Here is a 23,136-nt window from a genome sequence, read left to right as displayed (position 1 = left end):
CTAGGAGCTGTCTTAGAGGAACCTGTGTGCTGGAAGAGGTGGCCTATCCCTCCTCTGGTTAGGCATTTCAGCACATTGCGGTGAAATTCTGCTTTGTCAACAGAATAAGCCCAATTCTGCTGAGTGTTCAGTGCAGCCTTTGGTCGCAAAGTAATGATGAGCTGTCACTGAACTGATATGGGAAACAGAACTCCGCTACACAGCTTTTCCCACAAAAAAATTTCAATTCTGTTCTCTGCAGGGAGATTCATAACTCCTGATATGAAGCTGTAATAGCTTGCACCAAAATTGAGAAAATTTGCTCAAATAAATAAAATCTACCCAAACAAGACTTACTTTTTTGTGTTCAGCCTTGCTTCTCTGGAACAGATAGCTTACAATTAATTTAAAATGGAAGGACAGTCCCCTGAAATTCAAGTGCTTTCTGGGACTAGGTTATAAATACAGACAGCTGAGATAACCTGTTCTATTTCTAACTGCAGTGTAGCTATGGGATATGGCTTTTCCTTCAAACATATATCTTGTTTGAATAATTATGGATGATGATTCTCTGAAGGAACGTGTTCCAAAAACCACAACTTGTGGAATTAAGTCACCCTAGTAGTTTTGTTTAGGTGAGTAATCTGCAATGAGAAGCTGCAGGAATAAGGAATAATCAAATATTCTATTTTTACTGAGCCTCCATCTTACTGTAACAAATAATACCCATGTGCTAATAGTATTTATTAGCAGTGCAGTTGTTTTTATTATGTTTTTTTCAGATTCCCATGTTTACTGCGAAAGAATAATATCATTAACACTCATTACAAAATAGCTGTAGAAACTAAAAAACACACATGAAACCAAGAAAGCTATTCTCATAGTGTTTTCCTACAAGTGTTTTTTATTGTGTGAAAACAACATTGTTTTTATAACTATTTTCTTTTCATAACAATAGACTGGGTTGCTGTCACGCTAAAAGGCCCTTGGGGTAATACTGATGTTTATCAGAGTTATCATATGTTAAATTTGATGCTTCCTTTTATGCTGCAGTACATTTGAACATATTTTTTAGTTCTGGCCTTCTTACGTAAAGCTTCCATGTTTTAGATATTTTGACTGTGTTATTTTGATTCAGACATACACAAAATTTAGAAAACTTCTGTGTATTGTTCTACTTTTAATAATATGTCCTTCATTTCTGAGGCAATTTACATTACAATATACATATATGTGCATTTGATTAATAGGTGTACTACAGCCGTTGATATTTTTTAATGACCGAGATTCAAAAATTTGCTATATTGAAAATTATCTAATATAATATGAAAAGTCTGTAATTTTATGTGGATCCTTAAAGAAGGTGCAAATAAATTTTTAAGGGCCAAATATTCTGCTGTCAATACATTTTACAATAATATATGATATTCTTTTTACTAACACCAATGCATACATGTAAAAAGGAAAAATCTGCCTTTCTAGATTGAAGACTCTAAGATTTCTGCTATTGATCTCAACAGTTTCAATAGCAGGAGTCTCTCATAAATTCCAACCAGCAGAAGAAGGAAGCAAAATGTAATATAAGGGCTTCAAAGTCATGTTCCTAAAAACATTTGTGTTGCATCAGTGCTTTGCACAGATCAACAAAACCCTTTCCTTGCATATTTTCTTTGATGTACTACAATTTGTGCTCTTATTCAAGATCTCGGCATTTCAGTGTTGCTCTTTATCTCTCAGTAATTGGAAATTGAAATATTTATGAGTTATTTTTCTCCTCAGAAAAAAAGGAAGGAGAGAGAAATTCTTCAGAAAGCTTCAGTATTATGGAGTAGCAGTTGCTGATCCATAATTACAATGGAATTTTTCCCATAACAAGCCCTGTTAAAAAACAAACAACCCCTAAGTTGCTCAGAAAGAAACAGATTTTTCTTATTTTTTTATATGTTCTTTCTCTCTCACAGCACCATTTTTTTTGGTGACATTTATAATTATGCTATCCTGAAATGTTGTCTGGCATTTTTTCTGCTATTTTCTTGCCCACTAAAAAATAAATGTTTGGAGAATATTTAGGACTGAAGGAAGTTATATTGGTACATTGTCTATATATTTATAGTGAGTTTTATGTTGTAAATGAATACCTTTTTGAAATAGATTAGAGTGGGGGTAAAAATGGTAGATAAAAAGAAAATAACTTTCAGAGAAAAATCAGATAGAAGAAATACTACTTTGATACTGAACATTAAGAAAACAGAAGTTGTATTTCAGTTTTTGTAGGAAGATGTAGAATCTGATTAGACATTCTGTGTGCATTTGCTTTAGATTTTGGAAAGTTTCAGAAAATCATTAGGCAGCAGGATTACCAGAATATGATGCATTCAAAAGTAGTTATGACCACTCTCACAAACTGTGACTACTTGTACCGCAAGTTGCAATGATTTGAAAGTCTTAACATTAAATAGCATAGAGGAGACCATGAACTCTTTATAGAAAAATAGTCTTAGAGAAAAAGTTGATGGGAATTTTGTCCAGGAGAGTGACCAAGTGAGCAGAAGAGACCAGTTAGAGAGAGGGTCAGAGAAAGACCCAGCTAGGAAAAAAAAGGAGACCTGGAAGATATCTGTGGCCTGTCAAGAATGTCACCCTATTTCACCTCTGAGAACTGGTTGACGGTCTTCAGTTTTAGCATAGATCTACTGATACCTTGTCTGCTATCATACGTGTAGTATCATTAGTCACACTGTTTAGTGAGGTGATCATGGAAAACACAAAGGCTCAATGAGGGCCAGAGGAGTAAGAACCCACCATGACCTGTGGGTGGAAAACCACCCAGAGAAATCACTTGGAGAGGCTCCATCCTGGAACGTCCTACAGGCTGAAGGATGCATGGGATTTACTAAGGGATGCAGGGAGGAAAAGCATTTTTTGTTTATGTAAAAAGTATTGCTGAACAATGTTTTGAAGGGATTCTGGAGATGCATGGAACTTATTTTGGGATGTTTAGGGAAAGCACCATAGGTGGGAAAGAGACTAAGGTATATTGAGAACAAGTGTGGGAAATAGATGGAGTTGAGGATAAAAGACAAAGGGGTAGGGGAAAAAAGAGATAAAAGGTTGTCCAGTGTATATAGGCTGATGGTGAATACTCTTGTCTGGGCCCTGTAGTCTGTCCCATCTTCTCATTAAAGGGCATTTCTCTTTTCCAATGTGGATTTATTTTCTAAGCTAAGCAGGTGTTGATGCAAGCTAGTGAACTTCAAGCTAGCCTGGCTGGTGAGTAGGCTAAGATGTCTGAGCTCCAGCAGCTGATGGTGGGGCTGTGAACCTCATGTGCCAGTGCCAGCAACTGGGGAGAGTAGTGGACCTGGGGCCAGCTCCTGGGCTGAGTGTCTAAGTCCAGCTGCTGGAGGCACCCATGTTTTGTGCATGCATATGTATGTGTTCCACTAGCTGACTTCAACTTGATCAGCTAGAGGGAAGGAACTGGGTTAGGACAGCTCTGCAGTACACATTTCTGCGAGCACTGTGCTTCTGTGTGACCAGCCATGTGTGTATCTGTGTGCATGTGTGCATGCTCACCTATCAGGCACAGATGCTTATCCTGGCTGGTGGCTGAACCTGGTGCACCCAGCTGCAGAATCTTCTCATCTCTCTGGTTACTGGATTCAGCTGCCTCTAACAAAGACATCAGGAATGCAAGCAGAAGTCATGGTTCTGAACAAACAGCAAGAAAATAACTATCTAACCCAAATCGTTCTGAATATTAGAATACATGCAAATAGATACGAATTCATCATGCAAAATATGACAAAATTTTTAATCATTACAGGAATTTACAGCTTCTCTTTTCCCAGACTGAAGAAAAAAAATGTGACTAAATAGATTGCAGAAATAAAAATATAAAACAGAAAAGTGGTACATAAATGACAATATAGGTTAAATTTTCTATTCAGAAGGAGTTTATACATTCACTCAATTCTCTACTGATTATACAAACTGATGTCAGGGTTTTGAACCATAGTATATTTATAAACTGAACTAAACTGTGTTATACAGTTATTCCCATATTTAGACAGTGGGGAATTTGGGGGTGAAGCTAGGTCACAAGGAAGAGCAGATGATTAAGCCAGCAACACCAGCCCAGCTGGAAGCTGTGTTCTGCTATAGAAGGAAGCAGCCAGACAAGCTGAAGTAGAAATTCTGCATTTCTGCCTAATGAAATGGAATTTCTGTGAGACAACCACCAAGAAACAATATGTGAGAGGTCTCTGCTACTGTCCCTCATGTATCTATGCTGAAAGGTACTGTACAAAGACACTGACACGTAAATGTTGGGCCAGGGTCCAAGTGAAAAAGAAAAGCCAGTGACTTTCAATTATCTGAAATCTATTTAGACTTGTTCAGTTTACCTTTTACATTTGAGATATAAATTAAAATGTGCAAAGCAAATCTCATTTTTGTCAAACTAAAATAGCTTACACAGGCACGCTTGAATTAGGTAAAATTATTCAAAGCTGTCTGTGCAGAAATGCTTTCATACATTCATATTGCCACTGTTCACATGACTTTGGATTTCCATGTCTGGATTTTCTGGATGATTCATGCTTCTGAGGATGAGAGGCATCAGCAATCTTGAAAACTAAAACAAGAAATAAAAATACATAGTTATGGTGTCTGGCATCTGTCTGTGCCTTATCGTCATACACCTCAGTTCATCGTGGCAGCTGAAGCCTCTGTAACATTTTCATTTTCCACCTCAGAGTTATTTACCTTGATGGCTGATAATAATATGAAACAAAGAAAAGTATGGTTTCGTGGATCTGAAACTCAAGGCTCTGCTGAATTTTTAAATGCATAATGTTCTGCTTGGGGTCAGCCACTGGACATGGAAAGCTGGCATTGACAGAAGTGAAGGCGCACAGCTGTTGGTTTCTTACATTATGTCAAGAAGATCAGGAAAAGAAGAATGAATTTATTTGGGGATGCTTCAGAAGAAGGGAATTACTCATTCTTTAATATGGAGTCTCAACTCACTTGTGCTTTGAGAGCATTGCAACAAAAATTGTGCCCCTCTGGCTGTCCTAGCTGCTTCAAGAAATTAGTTCCAAGGAATTCTTAAAAAAACATTTACCTAAAATGGCTCATTGAGATCTGTTTTCTTTTCAGTGAAGTTGATTATTTTTATGCTTACAGTCTTGGAGATCATTGACAACACGCAGATACATATATCGCATTTGCAGAAGGTGCTCTATAGGGCAACAGTTCCTCTAGGTGTTGGTGTGAGAAGAAATAGTGACACACTGTCTATTTGGCGAAAGATATTTTATGCCTTTGACTACTGAGAGAGTACTTTGATGCTGGATAAAGCCTGCATTTCTATGCCTTCCTTTGAATGTGTGGACATAAAGATGGCTTTCAGTACATTTAAGGGCAGGCAGGCAGACTAGAAAGAAGCTCTGGAGGCTGGACTGAGAACTAACACTTTCAATGCTGGACAGAGTAGGTAGCTGGGGTGGGGTGGAAGTGCTTGCTTTCCTTTATTTGGTTTCAGGGATGCTGTTAATATGAACATATTATGAATACAATTTGAGTTCTGGTTTGTTTCCTGAGCTTCCGTGACTCTGATCTTCAGCAGCAGCCCGAAGCGGATCAGGATCACATTTTAGAAATCAAAATTAGAGTGAACTAAAAATACTTACTGTGTCAATACAAATCACACTGAGGAAATTTTGTGGTAAAGCTGTTCATATGAACACAGCCAAAAATAGTTACTAGATAAATTTCCCATGTACTTTATGGTCCTTGGATGAAAGACACATCCGAAACATATTATATTCCTTTTTGTAATGATCTATTTCTTCAAATCCTTCTCTCTTTTCAGCATGTGAATTTATTATTTGGGAATTCAGGACTTGCTCTGAGGCATTCAGTTGTATAAATTTCATCAAATTCTTGCACCCTTCTGAAGTTCTGCTTTGGTAGCAGGGTAAGCCTTGCCAAAGTCTGACTTTTCTGCAGAAACTTGGTACTTTCTTTTGAGTTCCAGTTCAACCTTCCCACAGCAATGCTCTTACATTTTCTGTGGGATGTCAGACTACTTGAGAGACCTTCTCTCTAATTCTGCTTCTGGTAGAGAAGACTGATTTCTCAATTGTTTCTTCAAAGGAAAGTAAGCGTAAAGTAAGAATAACTGAAAGTGTTTCTTAACAAATGTAGCAGTTGTAAGTATTGGAATTATTTACTATTTAAATTGAGAGTTGTAATGCAATTTCATTTGAGAATTTCCAGGACTCTGGAGAAGTGGCATCAATATGCTAGGAAACAGCCTTGAAGCAGCAACCTGTGTTATAATTTTTCTCTTGTTCAGTGTCTGCTTTCAAAGCGTCATACTTATGCCCATTTTTACTGGGTAGTAGGGGGAAGAGCTATGGAGAGAATTTCAAAGAAATCTTAGTCGTGTGCAAATGTCATTCTTCTAATATCTATAATAAATATTATAATTGTTGGATATTTCTGTCCACATCTACCTTTAATGAGTAACACTGATAACGGAACATGAGAAATCTCTGTTCAGAAAAGAACACACTCATCCCAAGTTAGCAAGAGATAAATATCTAATCATTCAGAAACAAGACAGAAACCTTCAAGAGATATACTTTATGCAGCTTCTTAACAGCTAACAGAAGAATTTAACTTAGCATTTGAGACTGAATGATAGGATCTGTCCTCCTCTAGCTCTAGTTGAGAACTGTAGACTGCACATGTGCTAATTCATCAAAGAGAGGGAACAGGGAGAAGCCATTTAGCATCCTCTTTGTTTCCAGTAATGCTTTCAGGTTTAGTAGTATAAGAGAAGGTGGACTGAATTTGCAAAAGGGATGATTTAGTGGTCACAATGTTCCAATATTTGGTGACCTTCTGAATCATCAGGGTGTAGTAACACCCAGTGGCTCCTGAATGCAGAACCATTCCTGAACACAGAATCCTGTGTAGGCACAGCTGGTTGGGCATGCACTGTTGCACAAAGTGATAGACATAATTTCAAAGGCCTCTGGCTTCAATGAGTAAGCATTTTTTTCCATTCATTCTCATACCATTTTTTTTTTCTGTTCCATTTTATATAAATCCTTGGATACGTTCATGGCTTGTATCAGGAATAGTGTGGCCAGCAGGAGTAGGGAAGTGATCGTGCTGGTGAGGCCGCACCTTGAATACTGTGTTCAGTTTTGGGCCCCTCACTACAAGAAAGACATGGCGTTGCTGGAACATGTCCAAAGGAGAGCAACAAAGCTGGTGAGGAGTCTGGAGCACAAGTCTTATAAGGAACAGCTAAGAGAAGTGGGGTTGTTTAGTCTGGAGAAGAGGAGGCTGAGGGGAGACCTTATAACCCTCTACAACTACCTGAAAGGAGGCTGTAGTGAGGTGGGTGTTGGTCTGTTGTCCCAGGTAATGGGCGATGGGATGAGGGCAAATGGCCTCAAGGTCAGGTTTAGGTTGGACATTAGAAAAAAAATTTTCACCAAAAAGGTTGTTAAGCATTGGGACAGGCTGCCCAGGTCAAGTCCCCATCCCTGGAGGTATTTAAAAGATGGGTAGACAAGGTGCTTAGGGACATGGTTTAGTGGTGTGATGGCAGTCTTAGGTTAACGGCCGGACTTGATGATCTTAAAGGTCTTTTCCAACCTAAACGATTCTATGATTCTAAAAAGTCTTTTCCTTTAACAGTTCCCCTCCACCCCCTGCCAGTAAAGAAAACAAAGCCACAACCTAGAAAGCAGTTGTTCCATGAATAACAAGCTATGCAGCTTTGCAGAAGAGGACCTGGGGGTACTGGTGGAAACCAAGTTGAACATCAACCAGCAATGTGCCCTTGCAGCCAAAAAGGCCAATGGTATCCTCAACTGCATTAAACAAAGTATTGCCAGCAGGTGGAGGGAGGTGATCCTTCCCCTCTACGCAGCACTGGTGAGGCCACACTGGGAGTACAGTGTCCAGGTCTGGGCTCCCCAGTACAAGACAGGCATGAACACATTGGCGAGAGTCCAATGAAGGTGCACAAAGATGATGAAGGGACTGGAGCACCTCACATATGAGGAGAGGCTGAGAGAGCTGGGACTGTTTAGCCCAGAGAAGAGAAGGCGCAGGGGGATCTCATCAATGTATATACTTACCTGAAGGGAGGGTGAGAAGAAGATGGAGCCAGACTCTTTTCAGTGTTGCCCAGTGACAGGACCAGAGGCAATGGGCCTAAACTGAAACACAGAAGGTTCCGTCTGAACATCAGGAAACACTTTTCACTGTGAGGGTGACCGAGCCCTGACACAGGTTGCTCAGGGAGGTTGTGTAGTCTCCATCCTTGGTGATATTTAAAAGCCACCTGGACATGGTCCTGGGCAACCAGCACTAGGTGGCCCTGCTTGAGCAGGGAGTTTGGACCAGATGACCTCCAGAAGTCCCTTCCAACATGAACCATTTTGTGATTCTGTGATTTTATAAATGAAAGAAATAGGAGGAATTACAAAACTCTGTTAACTTGTCATTTTCCAAAGAAGCCATAGTGCTGCATTTCTGCTGTTCTGGCATATGGTGCTTTAGTATGGTTTAAAATTTATTTTCCATGATCATTAGTTCCAAAAAAAAAAGCAAATGCCGCTATCTCCTGAATTATGAGGAGATAGTCTACCTAGAGGCATTGTATGCTAAGGTATTATCTCCCTACTGCAGTTTGTAGAAAGCTAAAGGGATTCTCATGTGTAAAGGTATGCTTGCACAGCTCTTCATACTTCTGTCTCCTTTCGGAATATATATTGATCTGCTGCAGAGAAAACATTTAGTATCATTCTGACACGTCTCCGTTTTAGCACTTTATGACTCACTGGCACAAAATTTCTTCACTAACGATCCTGGGAAGCCTCACTGAAATGGATAGCTAATTTAGCACTAAATTTGTAAGTAGCACTAAATTTGTAAGTAGCACTAAAATATTAACTGTACTATTAGATTCAGAATAGTGGTAATCCATACTGTACTTACCTTATATACTCTGTGCAGAACAAAGGATTGATTCCCAACCTTTTTAACCGCATCTAACACTTTTATCTGCAATCTATATGTAAGCGCTATTGTCTGAAGGAGTTCACACACCAAATGTTTTAATAGAATGTTGTTTGAAAAATTTGGTTTTATTCACAATGAATAACATATAGGTATAGTACTCATATGATTTAAAAACCTTTATATGATAACTTAAATCGCATTCTCTCTCTGATTAGTTTTACAGTTACTGGAATTCCTAATATACCTATGTGACTGATTTATACATATATATTTATGTATAGACACATAGAGTATAGGAATATATGTTGTAAGAATATGGGATTTTTCTTTTAAACTTACTTGAAAAAGTTTCAACTTCAATTAAAATGTATTTAGATATACATTCTTGTTTTATAGGACTATAGAGTTACGCTATAGGAATATTTAGATATTTGTGTACTGTAAGAATATGGAAGTCTTTTGGTTTTTAATTTCTCTGAAAAGAAGCTTTAATTTTAAAGAAATTATTTATGGGGAAATTAGTTTTATACAATTGTACCTTCTATGTAATTGCCAGTACAAGTTCTTAATTAAGCATTTTTGTTCAAGTATTTAATACTAAGAAAGTGAGGTTTCATTAAGATGTGGAAATCAATGTCAGATTGATTCCAGCTCTCACAAAGGGATAGGTTTTACTTAGACTTTAAAAAAGACAGAGATCATACAGAAAAGTCAATAATATAAAAGTGTACACATTTTTTTTTCTAGGTTACTCACAAAAGAAGCTTTCAGGTATTATAACGATGATAAAATTCAATTCTCTTTCTAAAGGCTAATTTTTATTTCCTTTTTATTGTCCAGAACATCAATCAGTAACTCTGTCTAACTCAAGGAAAGTGTTACTATAATGCAGTTAGACTTTGTACTTAGACATTCTCTTCTGGCAGGGTTAGAGAGAAGGGGGAACATGGGATCGCAGTACGTACCAGTTGTGTTAGAAGATAAAATGTGAAAGTTTTAGCTTCTGAGGACAGAAGTGGGCACTAAAACCGATCAATATTTTCTGGTGTGACTAATTCAAACATATTAAAACCTGTACCTTGTGGACCACTGATATTCAAATAGTCCTGGAGGCTCGTCTGCAGTGGGTTATTTCATAGTATCATGCATATGATTAGGTGACCCTTGAGGGAAGAAATCCGTGCTTACATAATTCAATTGAGGTCAAATGCACTTTTCAAACTGGGTTGGCCCCCTGGGGTGTGGAAGCCGGAGATAATTTCTAAGGCGCAGAGGAAAATTCCAGCCAGCTTCTGTCCAACTCCCTCCATTTTTCTGCTCTCTTGCTTTGCTCCTGCAGCACTTCCCCAGGACTTGCAGCTCTGTTGGCTCTGGAAGCTTTGTGGAAAAGGCAATATGTGATCTCAGATATCAGAGCCAGCAAGTATTGGAGCCAGCCATCCCGGAGTTTGAGCGTGGGAGGAAGGGGAAAAACAAAAGAGAACCTTGCATAAAAAGTTTGAAAACTACCATCTTGAACAAATCATCCAGAAGCCACAGCCTGCTGAGTGCATCAGACCATGCCACCATGGGGGCCTCACTGCATGGCAGCTATTCTGGCTGCAGTAGGGTATGCTGGCCTTTGGCCCTGGCCATGCAGCCCAAGGCCTCAGGAGTGTCCTCAAACAACTCCACTGCTCTCAAAAGGCTTTAACATTTTTTTGTGCAAAAATTTTAAAGCTCACAAAGAGCCTTAGGAGCCAGTAGCCAAAAGCACAAGTAGCTTATTAATAACGTGGTTTTGTTTTTCTCTCGAATGAATATTTTTCTCTCCAGCTTTCAGGCATGCTAATAACTCTAATAGAAGTTACTTGGACTGAAAATGGACTGAATTGTGTCTACAAAAACATGAATAAACTAATTAATGAAGTCAACAAAAGTTATCCTCAGAAATGGGATGGACCATTTATAGAAAGTGGGTATTAAAATCAGTGGCCAAGTTTACATTTTAAAATTTAAAATACTGTGAAGGAAAGACATTTCCCAGACTTTCTTTATTAATGTCCAGTTTAGGAGGAGCTGGAAATAAAGTTACTTTCCCGACTCAGCTTGTATGATAAGGAGAAACCTAAAAGAGATTTTCTTGCTTCCTGTTTGCTCTCCAGTTTGTTTACCCTAGTGAAAAGCATAGTACCATAATATAACTCAATACAAAAAACCTGATCTCTATTAATGCAAAGCTTGCAATTTTTCTAGTAATGTTACTGAAGGGGTAAAAAATTAATTTGCTGTCATGATGTACACTGAAAGAACATGGCTGCTCTGCTGCCAGTTAACTTCCTGATTAGTCATCATGTTTAATAAACCCTGCAATGTACTACAGTTATTACATCCCTTGAAAATGAAAGAGAAATAAAGAGAAATAAAGACTTCAGACTGCTGTCTTATATGAAGAACATTGTTAGTGGGTCTTGCTGCATTCAGCAGGTATCGTTATTGTACTGCAGTTCTGTTGCACCTTATTTAGAACTGCAGAAAGATGTCATTGTACCTGATGATCAATGCCAGGATGAACAGAGGTCTATTTGCCTTGCTCATCCCTCCTTCAAATGCTACCTTTGTGTACCAGATGAAGATAATCTTATCCTGAACACCCTTGATGAGAGGAACTGCTTTTTCACACAGAAAGTTGGCGGCACTCTGCAATGAAATAAAACAAGGGCTGGGTTAAAATTTGGGTGGTGAGGACTTTCCGAAGAGCACTTCTTTCTGGTCCTCAAAACGGTGTGTCTTCAGTATAAGCTATACGTTATACTCCCCTGAATTATCCTGCTGGTGAAAGGTATGCATGGCAAAGCACCAGAGTGGGCAAGCAACAGAGAGAGTCTGCATTTCCCTCTTTCTGTCATGAATAAAGATGATGAGTGATGCTACCTGGGGAGCACCGAACTGTGTAAATCCACCACCAAGTTCTCTCTTGTGAGGCTGAAGAGGAGACTTACAATTACCAGGTTTTATTCAATGCAGGAAAAAAAATGGAGTTTCGTAAGAATAACCCATCTGGCCCATTTTAGAGTTCTATTTTATAAAGAAGTTATGCTTTAAGTGCCTGGTTCTTTAAGCAATTCCTTCAAATGTAGGTGTCAATATTGTAAGTGCTGAAGTTTCAAGAAACTATTCTTGCTCTGTTTGTGTTATCTTGTCTGCTTTCCTCCTTGTGAATCCTCTTCCTCCTCCTTCTGTTTTTTTCTCTTTCAGAAGTTTCGTGCTAATTTGATTTTTTTCATATAAATTTGACTTAAAAGGATTTGTTTTCTTAAATACCCCCCCTCCCCCCAGTTTCTTGCTTCCTGTTTTTGTATTTTGTATGGTTTAGATCTGATTTTTTTAGTGCTTGAAAATCTATTGAATAAAATAGGTAAATGAAACTGACTGGTTTCTCAGATTTTTTTATTAAATGGTTCAGAAAAAAAAAAGGCAAACAAAATAACCCCCCTGAAAGTATCATGTGATAAGTGATAAAGCCAAATAAAAAAACCCCCATACATACCTTTATATACTGCTCATCTTTTTCTTTTTTTTTTTTTTTTTTTTTTGACCTCCCGATGTAGTAGAATAGATTTCCTTAAGAAAGAAGGTCTTGATTTAATCTCAGTTTAGGTCTGAAGTCAAGGACTGGGAATCTGTCTTTTGTCACAGAATCACAGAAACACAGAATGGCAAGGGTTGGAAGGGACCTCCAGAGATCATCCAGTCCAAACCCCCTGCTCAAGCAGGCTCACCCAGAGCAGGGGGCACAGGACATCTTTTTTTTTTTTTTTTTTTTTTTTTTTAGCCTGGAAGTATAATTTTTACTACCATATATTATCCACCTGACAGATGCTTTCTGTGTAATCAATTCTTGTTTAACAGGTGAAATATAAGATAGAATGAAAAATGCAGGGGAAAAAGACATGAAACATGTTGAGAACTACAAATAGGAAAAAAAAAAGTATAAATTAGCTAGAACAGTTTTTTGTATATTTACCCTTGAAAAGATAAAGGAGATTAAAGTAGATATGTATTGATCCTGTAAACATGAATAAAAGTTTCCTGGTTTTCTAGAAAAATATGATTAATCCATGTTCCTTGTATTGTTTCACATGGGACAGAATAAGGCAAAGTTAATTTTCATCTGTGTGTGAAATTTGTCTTCACAGGCTGCTGTGAATAGTTTTCCAATGTCCTGTCTTATTTATTCACCAAACTGTTTTTCAATTCTTGCTTCTAAGACTGAATTAATGCCATGTGGTAAATGTTTAGCATTAGAGGAGCAGATTAATAACCTGATTTTATGAAACAGAAGGATGTTTTTGTTGTGTCTTTGTAAATGCCAAGCTTTTGGAAACCCCCAAAGAAATCAAAACAACCAACAAATATAATCTAATCTTACGAAAGCAAACTCGTTCTCCAGCTTTCTACTCCTAAATTTCTGCCTTCTTTAAGCTTCTCAAAGTTATTCTTTGTAAAGACTGTTGTCTGAAGTTTGACAAGTTGATCTATGTCCATGGGTATTTTGAATAATGGTACAGACTTCTGCTTTTTTTCTTGAAGAAAAAAAAAGAAAAAAAATCCATTGGAAATAAGATTTTCAGATGTATTTTTTTTATCATATGTAAGCTTTTATCATTTGTACTCGATAAGGAACTATTTCACAAGTATTTTAAAATACAAGATCTCAGCCTCATCTTAGTGAAATTTCTGTGTTTGCAGGTCTATTCACCATTTATGCTTCTTGTCAACAGCTCATATTTTCTTTGATACTTGATTGACTGGTAGTGATCAAAAGTGTATCCTCTGGGATATTCTCATAAACACAATGTTTGGTTAAAAGAAAAATATTTAGATGTGATATATGTACATCTGTGCCTTTCCAGATATGAAAAAATATTCAAAAGCTAAGACCTTGAAAATATTTAGAGAATTTTACCTGTGCATTCTGGTAGTCTGTAGACCTTTTGGCACTGTTGATTTCATAGGTATTGTGTGATGAACTTAACAAGAGTCTTTGTTTTGCTAGACATGAACAACAATGGAGACAGATACTTTAGCAGGACAGTCCCACAATTTTCCGCAGTGTCTTTCCTTTAGGTATTTTTTTGTTGTGCATTTTTTCTACCTTTTTGTAGAAATCCACATGAATAAGGTAGGACATGCTTCTAGACTAGATACCTAGAAAGCAAGATATATTCCTTTGGGTTTTTTCTACTTTGCCCATCTTCAATTAAAAAAAAAAACACATTAAATGCATACGTGTATTTTCCAGCTACATCTCAAAGAAACAGCATCCTGAATTGGATGTCAATTCAAGCAGAAAAAAGGAGCAGAGAAAGGAAAAGAAGCATTTTTCTTTGAAATGTTAGGAGGTTCTTCAGCAAAAAAGCTCAGTTGAAGAAGACCTTTTAATTATGTTATGTTGGTTATACTGATGTTAAAGCATGGCTTATGCAGGTAGATGACAAGTTTTACTCTACTAGCTCAATTTAATTTCTAATTGCATAATATGATAAATGAAGTTTTTAAATAGCAACAAGTACTGCAGTTCCTTGAGCTGATGAATGAGTGATAGTCATAAACCAGTTTCAGTTCTTAACAATTCATTCATGGTTTAAGTTTGGTTTGTGGAAATGGTTAATTGTAATCCTAAGTTTTTCAAAAATCAGTCTACCTAATGAACTTTGTTGTAAGAGTAAAGTATTGCATAGACTCATCTATTACAAGTTACTATAATTCTATTTAATTTAAGGAAGATATACCTGTATACAGTAATTGAGAATCTCACAGGATAGCAAATAACCATTGATCTTATTTTAGAAAATACTTACTTGGGTGTTGTGGTTTAACCCAGCTGGCAACTAAGCACCATGCAGCCGCTCGCTCACTCCCCCCCCTCCCTCAGTGGGATGGGGGAGAGAATCGGGAAGAAAATAAAAGGTTAGATCCGAGGGCTGAGATAAAGACAGTTTAATAAGAGAAAATAATAATAATAGTAATAATGAGAATGATAACAGAATATACAGAATATACAAAACAAATGATGCACAATGCAATTGCTCACCACCTGCCGACCGATGCCCAGCCCATCCCGAGCTGCGATCACTCCCCGAGCAGCGAGCAGTCCCCGAGCAGCAAGTAGTCTCCCCGCAACCGACCGACCGACTAACCCCCCCCCCGAGCATGACGTTCTATGGTATGGAATAGCCCTTTGGTCAGTTTGGGTTAGCTGTCCTAGCTGTGCTGTACTCCCAGCTTGTTATGCACCTGGCCGAGCTGGGGAAGCTCAAAAAAGTCCTTGAGTAGTCTGAGCACTACTTGGCAACAGCTGAAAACATCAGTGTGTTATCAACATTCTTCTGGTACTAAATCCAAAACACAGCACTATGCCAGCTTCTATGAAGAAAATTAACTCTATCCCAGCCGAAACCAGGACATTGGGTCAGGAATTAAGCAGAATCTTCAGGGTGTTGCCATGACTTCCAGGTCACTGTCTGGAGGAGGAAGAGATTTTGTAATGTGGCTGTATTTGTGTGGTTGTTTAACCTATGTTTTTCTGCTTTTCATGAAGAAAATCTCTTTTCATCTCTTTACTCAGCTGCACTTTTATTTTCTTTACAGGACTTTTCCACATTTCATGTTCTTCTTTTGCTCAAGCTTAACCATGTTCTTTTAGTTCTCTACATAGTGGTTTTCCACGCTTCACTCTGTCACACTCTTCAGTTTCACAGGGTTTGGATATCAAGGTATCCCATAGACAGATATCCTATATGAATCTACATCTATGACTGCTGCAGATCAACTAACATTAAGGTGAAATAGGTACTGATGAACTGGTGAGGTGGATGTCATGTCTAGCACAGAAAAGGGTGAAAGGTAGAAGTCTCCCATTCTTATTTAAATAGACTCTTGTTAGTCAGTGCTCTATGTGCTTTCACATGGCTGCTGTACAATCAAGCAGTTAAATAATATCAGATAAGAAAAGGTGAACCATTCATTCAAGGGAGCTGTGTGAAGCTGCACATTAGAGCAACTAGTCCTGGCATATAGAATTCATTGAGAATTTAAAGCTTTTACATATTTTTCTACCGTTATCACACTATAAAATTACACATCTATTGCTACTGGGCCCTAAAATTTTAAGGATTATAAATGGCTACAAAAATAAAAGAACTATAGCGGAATCAATATATTAAGTAGATATTTTTGTCATATTGTTTTAACATTTATATATGCGTAGTGTCTAAATGACATCTTAGGGTGAAGATGGCCACATGGGTCCATGTCAAACACTGGAAGATCCTGTCGTACCATATAAAATATTCTTTCTTCATCAGTGGTATCAAGTGGATGAATATGTTGCTAGTCCTGATGTGCAAATTAGTCTTGTGGACAAGAGGAAACATACAGTTCTAGTAAACCCTCTACAATGTACTCATAACCTGTGTAGTTGTCATTGCCTGAATCTTACTTAAGTAGCTGTTGCAGATTTGAAGTTCTAGGCTGGTACTGCCTTGAAGTGTAGCTCCCTAGTGATAAAAGCCCACAGTTTGGATGACACTGGAGAATAAAAGAAGAAAAACTGTGTAGCATTTGCTTTTAATAATGAATGTAAAATTGACGGTCCATTGGCTTACAATATTTCCTTGAACTCACAGCATAGGGTTTTTTGTTTCATCTGGTGCCTCCAGTAAGAGACATATGGAAAATTTTCTTGGTTCTAACACATGAACATTTTTTACCCTCTGCAGTATATGTATGCTTGCTGGAGGCCTCTGCTGCCTGCAACACTTTCTGCTAGCTGAGAGGGTCCACATCTGCTGTATCCATCATGCTCCAGCTGCAATCAGCAAATTAATCTTGTCTTTCTTCTTCATTTTGACCTGGGGACTTCTTAATTGTCTTTCTCTTTTTCTGTTCTGTGAGGCCATTAACTTGGTTTCCTTTGCTCATACTGTTTGTGTTGCTCTGCCTTTTATATCATTCTTTTTGAGTTTTTTTTTCATCCCAACAGCCCTAGTTTCTGACACAACATTCAAGATGAGTCAGATTGACAGTACAGTTAGTATTTAGAGTCACAATAAGGAAGTCTGGGTCACCGGGGGACATACAGATCTTTAAGTTCTTCTGAAGATATTTTGGGCTTTTGAGAGAAAATTCTTGTAGGGAACTCAGTTAACAAAGTATCCACTCAAAATGTTTCAGTATCTTATATCTGACTCTTTAGAGCATAATTACTTTAAAGCCCAGTCAATTTGGGCTTCTGTCTGCAGGACATTCATATCCATACGACTCAAATCACAGACACATACAACTTTGAGTCATTAAATACCAACATACTCTTCAAAAAATGAGTTTAAACATTCTGAGTTATGTGCAAAATACCGCTGCTTACGGAGTAGGAAGCTTAAGCTGCATCTGGGAAAGGATCTGCTGTTGTGATTGGAAACCTGGATGTGCCTCAGAGGGAATTTCAGCTCTGGCAATTGACATTGCCACTGTTGCAGAACAGAGCTCTTAGTAGACCAAAACATAAATCAGATTTTTTGGCCAATTCACTCTGAATACTAAAGGAAGACAAGAAAACATATATGACAATTTTACTTAGCTTGTTTCTTCAGAGAATGGGATGACAGTTAAGTAGGTTTTTTTTCTTTTTTTTCCCCTCCAAGCTCCTTCTAGAAATTATAAAATCAGAAGATTCAGTAACATGAACAAAACGTAATGCTCAAACACATGGAAAGGAATAGAAGAGAACATTTAAATATTAAAATTAAATAGCCTATACCTCACTATGTTTTGTTCCCTGACATCCAATAGCAGAGTCTTCTCATCTAGTTAATATACTCTTGACCCTCAGAGCTTGATGGATTGTTTAGACCTTCTTCCTATTTCCAAGAGACAGGTGTCTGAAGAACAGAGAAAGAGAATATTACCAGTTTGGAAAAACTGACTTAGGTAATTTTTTATGATGTTCTCAAGCCACATAATAAATAAATATTCCAAGTAACACCCTATGGAGGAATAACATAATGTACAGTAATGAAAATGTATTTAAAATACTGAATGATTTTAAATTTCATGTACAGGTAAGAATGGTGACCGGCTCTTAAAAAATTCAAAGCAGCAAGAGTGAGCCATATTCAGTGGATGCATTCTTTGCTTTGCATAAAGTTTAAACAACTTTATTTGCTTTATACAGCCAGATTTTTGAATTGGGTAATAAATTATACTTATAGCTTCATTATAAGGAAGTAATTTTGTGTTTGTTTTCCTTACAAGTCTGTGAATTAGCTGGATAGTTAAGGGTCATTCCATTCCAAAATTCATGTTTCTAAGAATATTCTCTAATTTCTAATATCTTTCTTTTCAGGTTTTTATTTTCTCTAGAAAATTTGACTATAGACTTCTTTGAATTAAGTTCCTCTTATTTTTTGTTCTTAAGCATTTCTGTCTCCTCTTTTTGAACAGAAAAAAGGAAACAGATATTAAGAAATCTAAGGAGAAGGATAAAATATAGCCATCTGAGATTCTGCCATGTCTGATACAGAAGACTGTTGTAAATCAGCAATCAGCTCATAGAGTCTGAGAATGGAAATAAGAAAATGAATGTTTCCTCAGGGATCTCTGCAGGATCCTCTTTCAGCAGATCAGAGGTCAAATGCATTTACAAAACAGCAAGAGAGAAATCTTGCATTGTCACAGTGTGTTCCTGGGGAGTATTCAACTTTATATACTCATTTCTTGCTCACCTGGAAACTCAAATGAAAAAAAAAAAAAAAAATTTAAGTAATTTTGTCTTTGAGCCTAATTAAAGTGCATAGTGAAATGTGGGAAGGAAGACAATGCTCCCTAGTCTCTGGCTGCCTGGCTTATCAACATCCAGCAGCAGACGAAGTAACAAGTTTCAGGAGAAAGCCCAAACTAATGAGAGCTGTAGGTAATACAGAAGCAACATTTTGGCCTGAGAGTATGGGTATTGAAGGCTAAGGTAAACAAGTTAGCAGTCGATTAGGTTAAAACATCCTTTATTCTATAACTGGAAGGGTCACAAGACTCATTTTAATTAAAGACTGCAAAAAGGTTACCGCTTCCACTTCAAAGCATGCTCAGATGTGATGAGTAGGTGACTTTCTGTGTGGTGTCCAAGTTCCAATTTGACATTTTCCTGTGGTACTACAACATGATCTGTTCACCGCTGAGAGCTACCACAATGGTGTCTGTCAGCAAGCTGGTTACCTGGTTTCACTGGTAAATACATGGAGCTTTTATTGTGTATTTGCTTTGGGGAAATTGTCCTCAAAGACATAGTAAGAACAGTAATGTTAGAAAGAGTTTGACAAAAGGGATAGATAAAAACTTTAGTCATAGAGTAAGGCCAACACCTTCTAAATACTGTAGTTACTGGCTGAGAAAAAAAAAAAAATATCATGAACAGCTATAAAATACAAAAAAAATACAATGTCTGTTTTTCTGTCTTTTGCTTGGGATGAAAATAATGATTTGAAAACAATGTCATGTACATTGGCTTTTTTTTTTTCATATTAGACTTTTATTTCTGTTTTTATTGCATTGCAGAAACTCAACTTACTGTATGAAAGTGTCCATTTCGCTGACAGTGGGTGAAAATGACACTGGACTCTGCTACAATTCAAAGATGAAATATTTTGAAAAAGCTGAACTTAGCAAAAGCAAGGAAATCTCATGCCCTGAAATTGAGGATTTTTTATTTCCATTTAGGGAGCCTGAAATTCTGTGGTATAAGGTAAGAAATGCAAAAGATTTTCACCTTCAACAAGATATTACACAATGTTCTGATGATTTTCATGATCTATATATGAAATAAAGCTTGGATTGTTTTAAGATTTGTTAAGAACAGACAACAGAATCAAGGTCAGAGAAGAATGATCTAAGTGAGAGAGAAATATTCAAATGCTTTCTTTAGTAAACTTTAGAGCTGGTGTTTTCTTAATATCCATTTATGGATGTCACAAAAAAATTGGCAGCTTTCTGCTAAGAAGAGGGCTAGAAAAGAAGTGTTACCAGTCTGGGCTGGTTTGATTTGCTAAGGTAAAGCCATGTGAGCTGCTTATACAGCAACTGCTTGTGCTATACCAGGCTAAAGAGTGTGTTTCTAAAAACTCACACATAAAATCTATTTGGAAAAATATAAATAGGCTAGCTATGCATGCTGTCACCTGAATGAATAGCTTAATTTTGCAACATAAAATTCAGCGAAGACTTCCAAAACTTTGGTCTTTACATGTTAGCCTTTACTTGTAAATTTCAGTGATTTCATCATTTTTGTCAATAACTTTATTTCAATATTGTGTTCTGATTTCTAGATCATTACTTAAGGGCCAAGTTCTTGCAAATGGTGCTGCCTGTGGGCAGCTCACTAGAGCTTCCACAAAGAGCATATTGGGTTCTGGGTTTCTTACCATCTGCAGGAAATATGCAATACCTCAGCACTGTAATGCACACAATTTAAAGTTCCCAAAGAGTTCAGTAAATCTGAAATTTATATTCTGTGTATTTATATCTACAGATGTCTGCGTATATAGGAAGTCCTAGTTTAACTATGTGGTATGCATTCTAATTATTTTTTAAAAGTCTGATAATTTATGTGATTACATATATGCTTTTAAATATGGTATACAAGACTATGTTATTTAATAAGTAAAAACTTCTGGCCTAGAAGGATTCTGGCAGAATTAACTGACAGTATGTCTAAGATGGGAGGTGTGTAACCATTTATTTGCTTATACTCATCTTGGATTTTTTGTTTGTAATACAATATATACCTGAAGTTTTATTAAATTTAAAGCTATGTCTGACTTCTTAAACCAGAGCTCAAAAGATTGACTTTTCAAACATCATTGACAATATTTGTGTGAATGAGCTCAAACAACCTCTTTAACATTTTAAAAAAGCCCTTATTGTATAAACAATGATTGTTCTAAGATAATCAAGTAAAATGTTTTGTGACAGTTCATCAAAAGACATTTTTCTTATGAGAAGCACCAATCCCGTTTTCTAATAGCTTGTAAATATACTGGTTTGCAATTAAAAAAATATAGAAAACAAACAAACACTAAAAATAATCAAAGCTATTTCAAATAGTACTTAGGTTAATTAGGTGAAAATAAGTTAATAACTTTAGGGAGCTAAGAAAACATGCATTGAAAAATGCATATTCTCTCTTTTAAAAAGTAAAGTTTAGGAGTAAAGATTGAAATACTAACTCATCTTTGTAGATACAAAAGTCACCTTTTGCTAAGAGTTCAGAGAACTTTGATTCTAAGTTGGTTTTAGAAAGAAATACATAACTGAACTTAATTTCTCCTCATTCTCACCTTCTTCTGTTTCTCTACTTTTTAAATTATAATTTTCTTATGATGATGATGATGATAATAACAATAGGAATAGGAATAAGAGTAAGAAAAAGAATAAGAATAAGAGTAAGAAAAAGAAAAAGAAAAAGAATAAGAATAAGAATAAGAATAAGAATAAGAATAAGAATAAGAATAAGAATCTCCCCTGCAACCTGTAGCTACTGGCAATATAACAGTCATGGATCACAGGTTTAAGTGTAATGACAAATAAGTAAATGAAATAGGAGCCTCTCAGCAAACTAATGTAAAAGAAAACCACCAAAAGACTCAACTCCTTTTCTTGTCAGAGGGCAAATATTAAGTCAGCGGATAAAATTCTATAGTCTCTTTTTTTAATCAATACTTAACTGAACTGGATTTTTAGATATTTAGTGTATGTAAATCTCATAAGTGGCATAAGATCTTGTCTAGTCTTCTTGGATTTCAGAAGCATTGTCAACAGTGGTCTCTTTTAAGTGTAAGAACATAGTCACTGAAGCATTATATTATCTTTAAACAGGAATGCAAGTCAAAGACGTGGAGATCAAGTATTGTGTTTAAAAAGGACACTCTTGTCATTCGGGAAGTTAGAGAGGATGACATTGGAAATTACACTTGTGAGTTAAAATATGGATTCTTTATTGTCAGAAGAACTACGGAATTAACAGTTACAGGTAATTACAGGCTCTTACTATCTCTTATATTTAGAAAAAAATTGAATATTTTGACTTGAGTCATGAGTATTTGTGCCTAGATATGAACAGTTGATACATCAAAGCTGTCCTGAATACTTCATAGTAATATGTGTAACATTTTTAACAGGTCTGAGTTTTGGTCTGTTGCAAAAGCTTGTGGGTAGGTCTTGTTTTTGAATGGAAAAGGTGGACAAGGAAGAGGTGGCTTCAGCAAGCACTACCTCTACTAGAAAATAAGATCATTAAGTCTGTCATACTTCTTCATGTGGTTAAATGCCTTGGGACATAGGAATACCTGTAACTACAACCCAATAACAGTAGCTCCAGCCCAGTGAGACTATTGCTACTGGGTGATAGGTAAGGGGTAGTGTTCAAATAGAGCATGGCTGAAGCACGGTAGCATTCTTCCCCTGGTATTCTCTTCCAGCTTTCTGTAGCTTATAGTTCAAGAACTTCTTGATCTCAGTCATCATGTGCTGTGGTTACCAATTAACCTATTTTCCATTAGTCTGATTATTTTTTTATTCCATTTATTCTTGGCTTCAAAAATGTTTTGAAGTATCGTGTTCCACAGAGTAATTGTGTAACATAAAAACACTCTATAATATAGCAAACAGCAATTGAAGAAGATGCATTTAATATAATCAACCTGCATTTAAAACTACTATATCAATATGTAAAATCCATCATAGATGAAAACAAAATATATACCATAATAGTAATGTACACAGCAGCAGAACAGTATGAAGACTGGTCCATTAAATTTTCAGTTCCTAACCAGACCTCTAATCTCTGTCTTACAAACTTGTAAAAATTATAGCTGAACATACACCTAAGCTAGAAAATTAGCCTCTAGAATTATGACATTGGAAGTCAGGAGTACATCACGATCTATGTAATGTAGTGTAGTTCCACAGTATATTCCCTAAAAGAAGGCAGAAACAAGATTTTCCTGGCATACCGGCGGTGGATTAGATTCATACATTTGACAATGATGTTTGCATATATAAATTCTTGCATAT

General features: G+C 36.7%; 1 protein-coding gene across 1 annotated transcript in view; it reads left to right on the top strand.

Annotated features, from left to right (window-relative positions):
• The window catches only part of IL1RAPL1 (interleukin 1 receptor accessory protein like 1), a 354,573-nt gene that overhangs the window by 57,163 nt on the left and 274,274 nt on the right, over nucleotides 1-23,136 (top strand). The window contains exons 3-4 of the mRNA XM_035901976.1: nucleotides 19,624-19,810; nucleotides 21,940-22,093. Of these exons, the coding sequence (XP_035757869.1) occupies nucleotides 19,624-19,810; nucleotides 21,940-22,093 (341 nt within the window). The remainder of the gene's footprint in view (nucleotides 1-19,623; nucleotides 19,811-21,939; nucleotides 22,094-23,136) is intronic.

This window comes from Egretta garzetta, unplaced genomic scaffold, assembly GCF_000687185.1.
Source record: "Egretta garzetta isolate BGI_Z169 unplaced genomic scaffold, ASM68718v1 scaffold70, whole genome shotgun sequence".
In the NCBI taxonomy this organism is placed as follows: Eukaryota; Metazoa; Chordata; class Aves; order Pelecaniformes; family Ardeidae; genus Egretta; species Egretta garzetta.
This window is presented reverse-complemented; position numbering and strand designations above follow the sequence as displayed.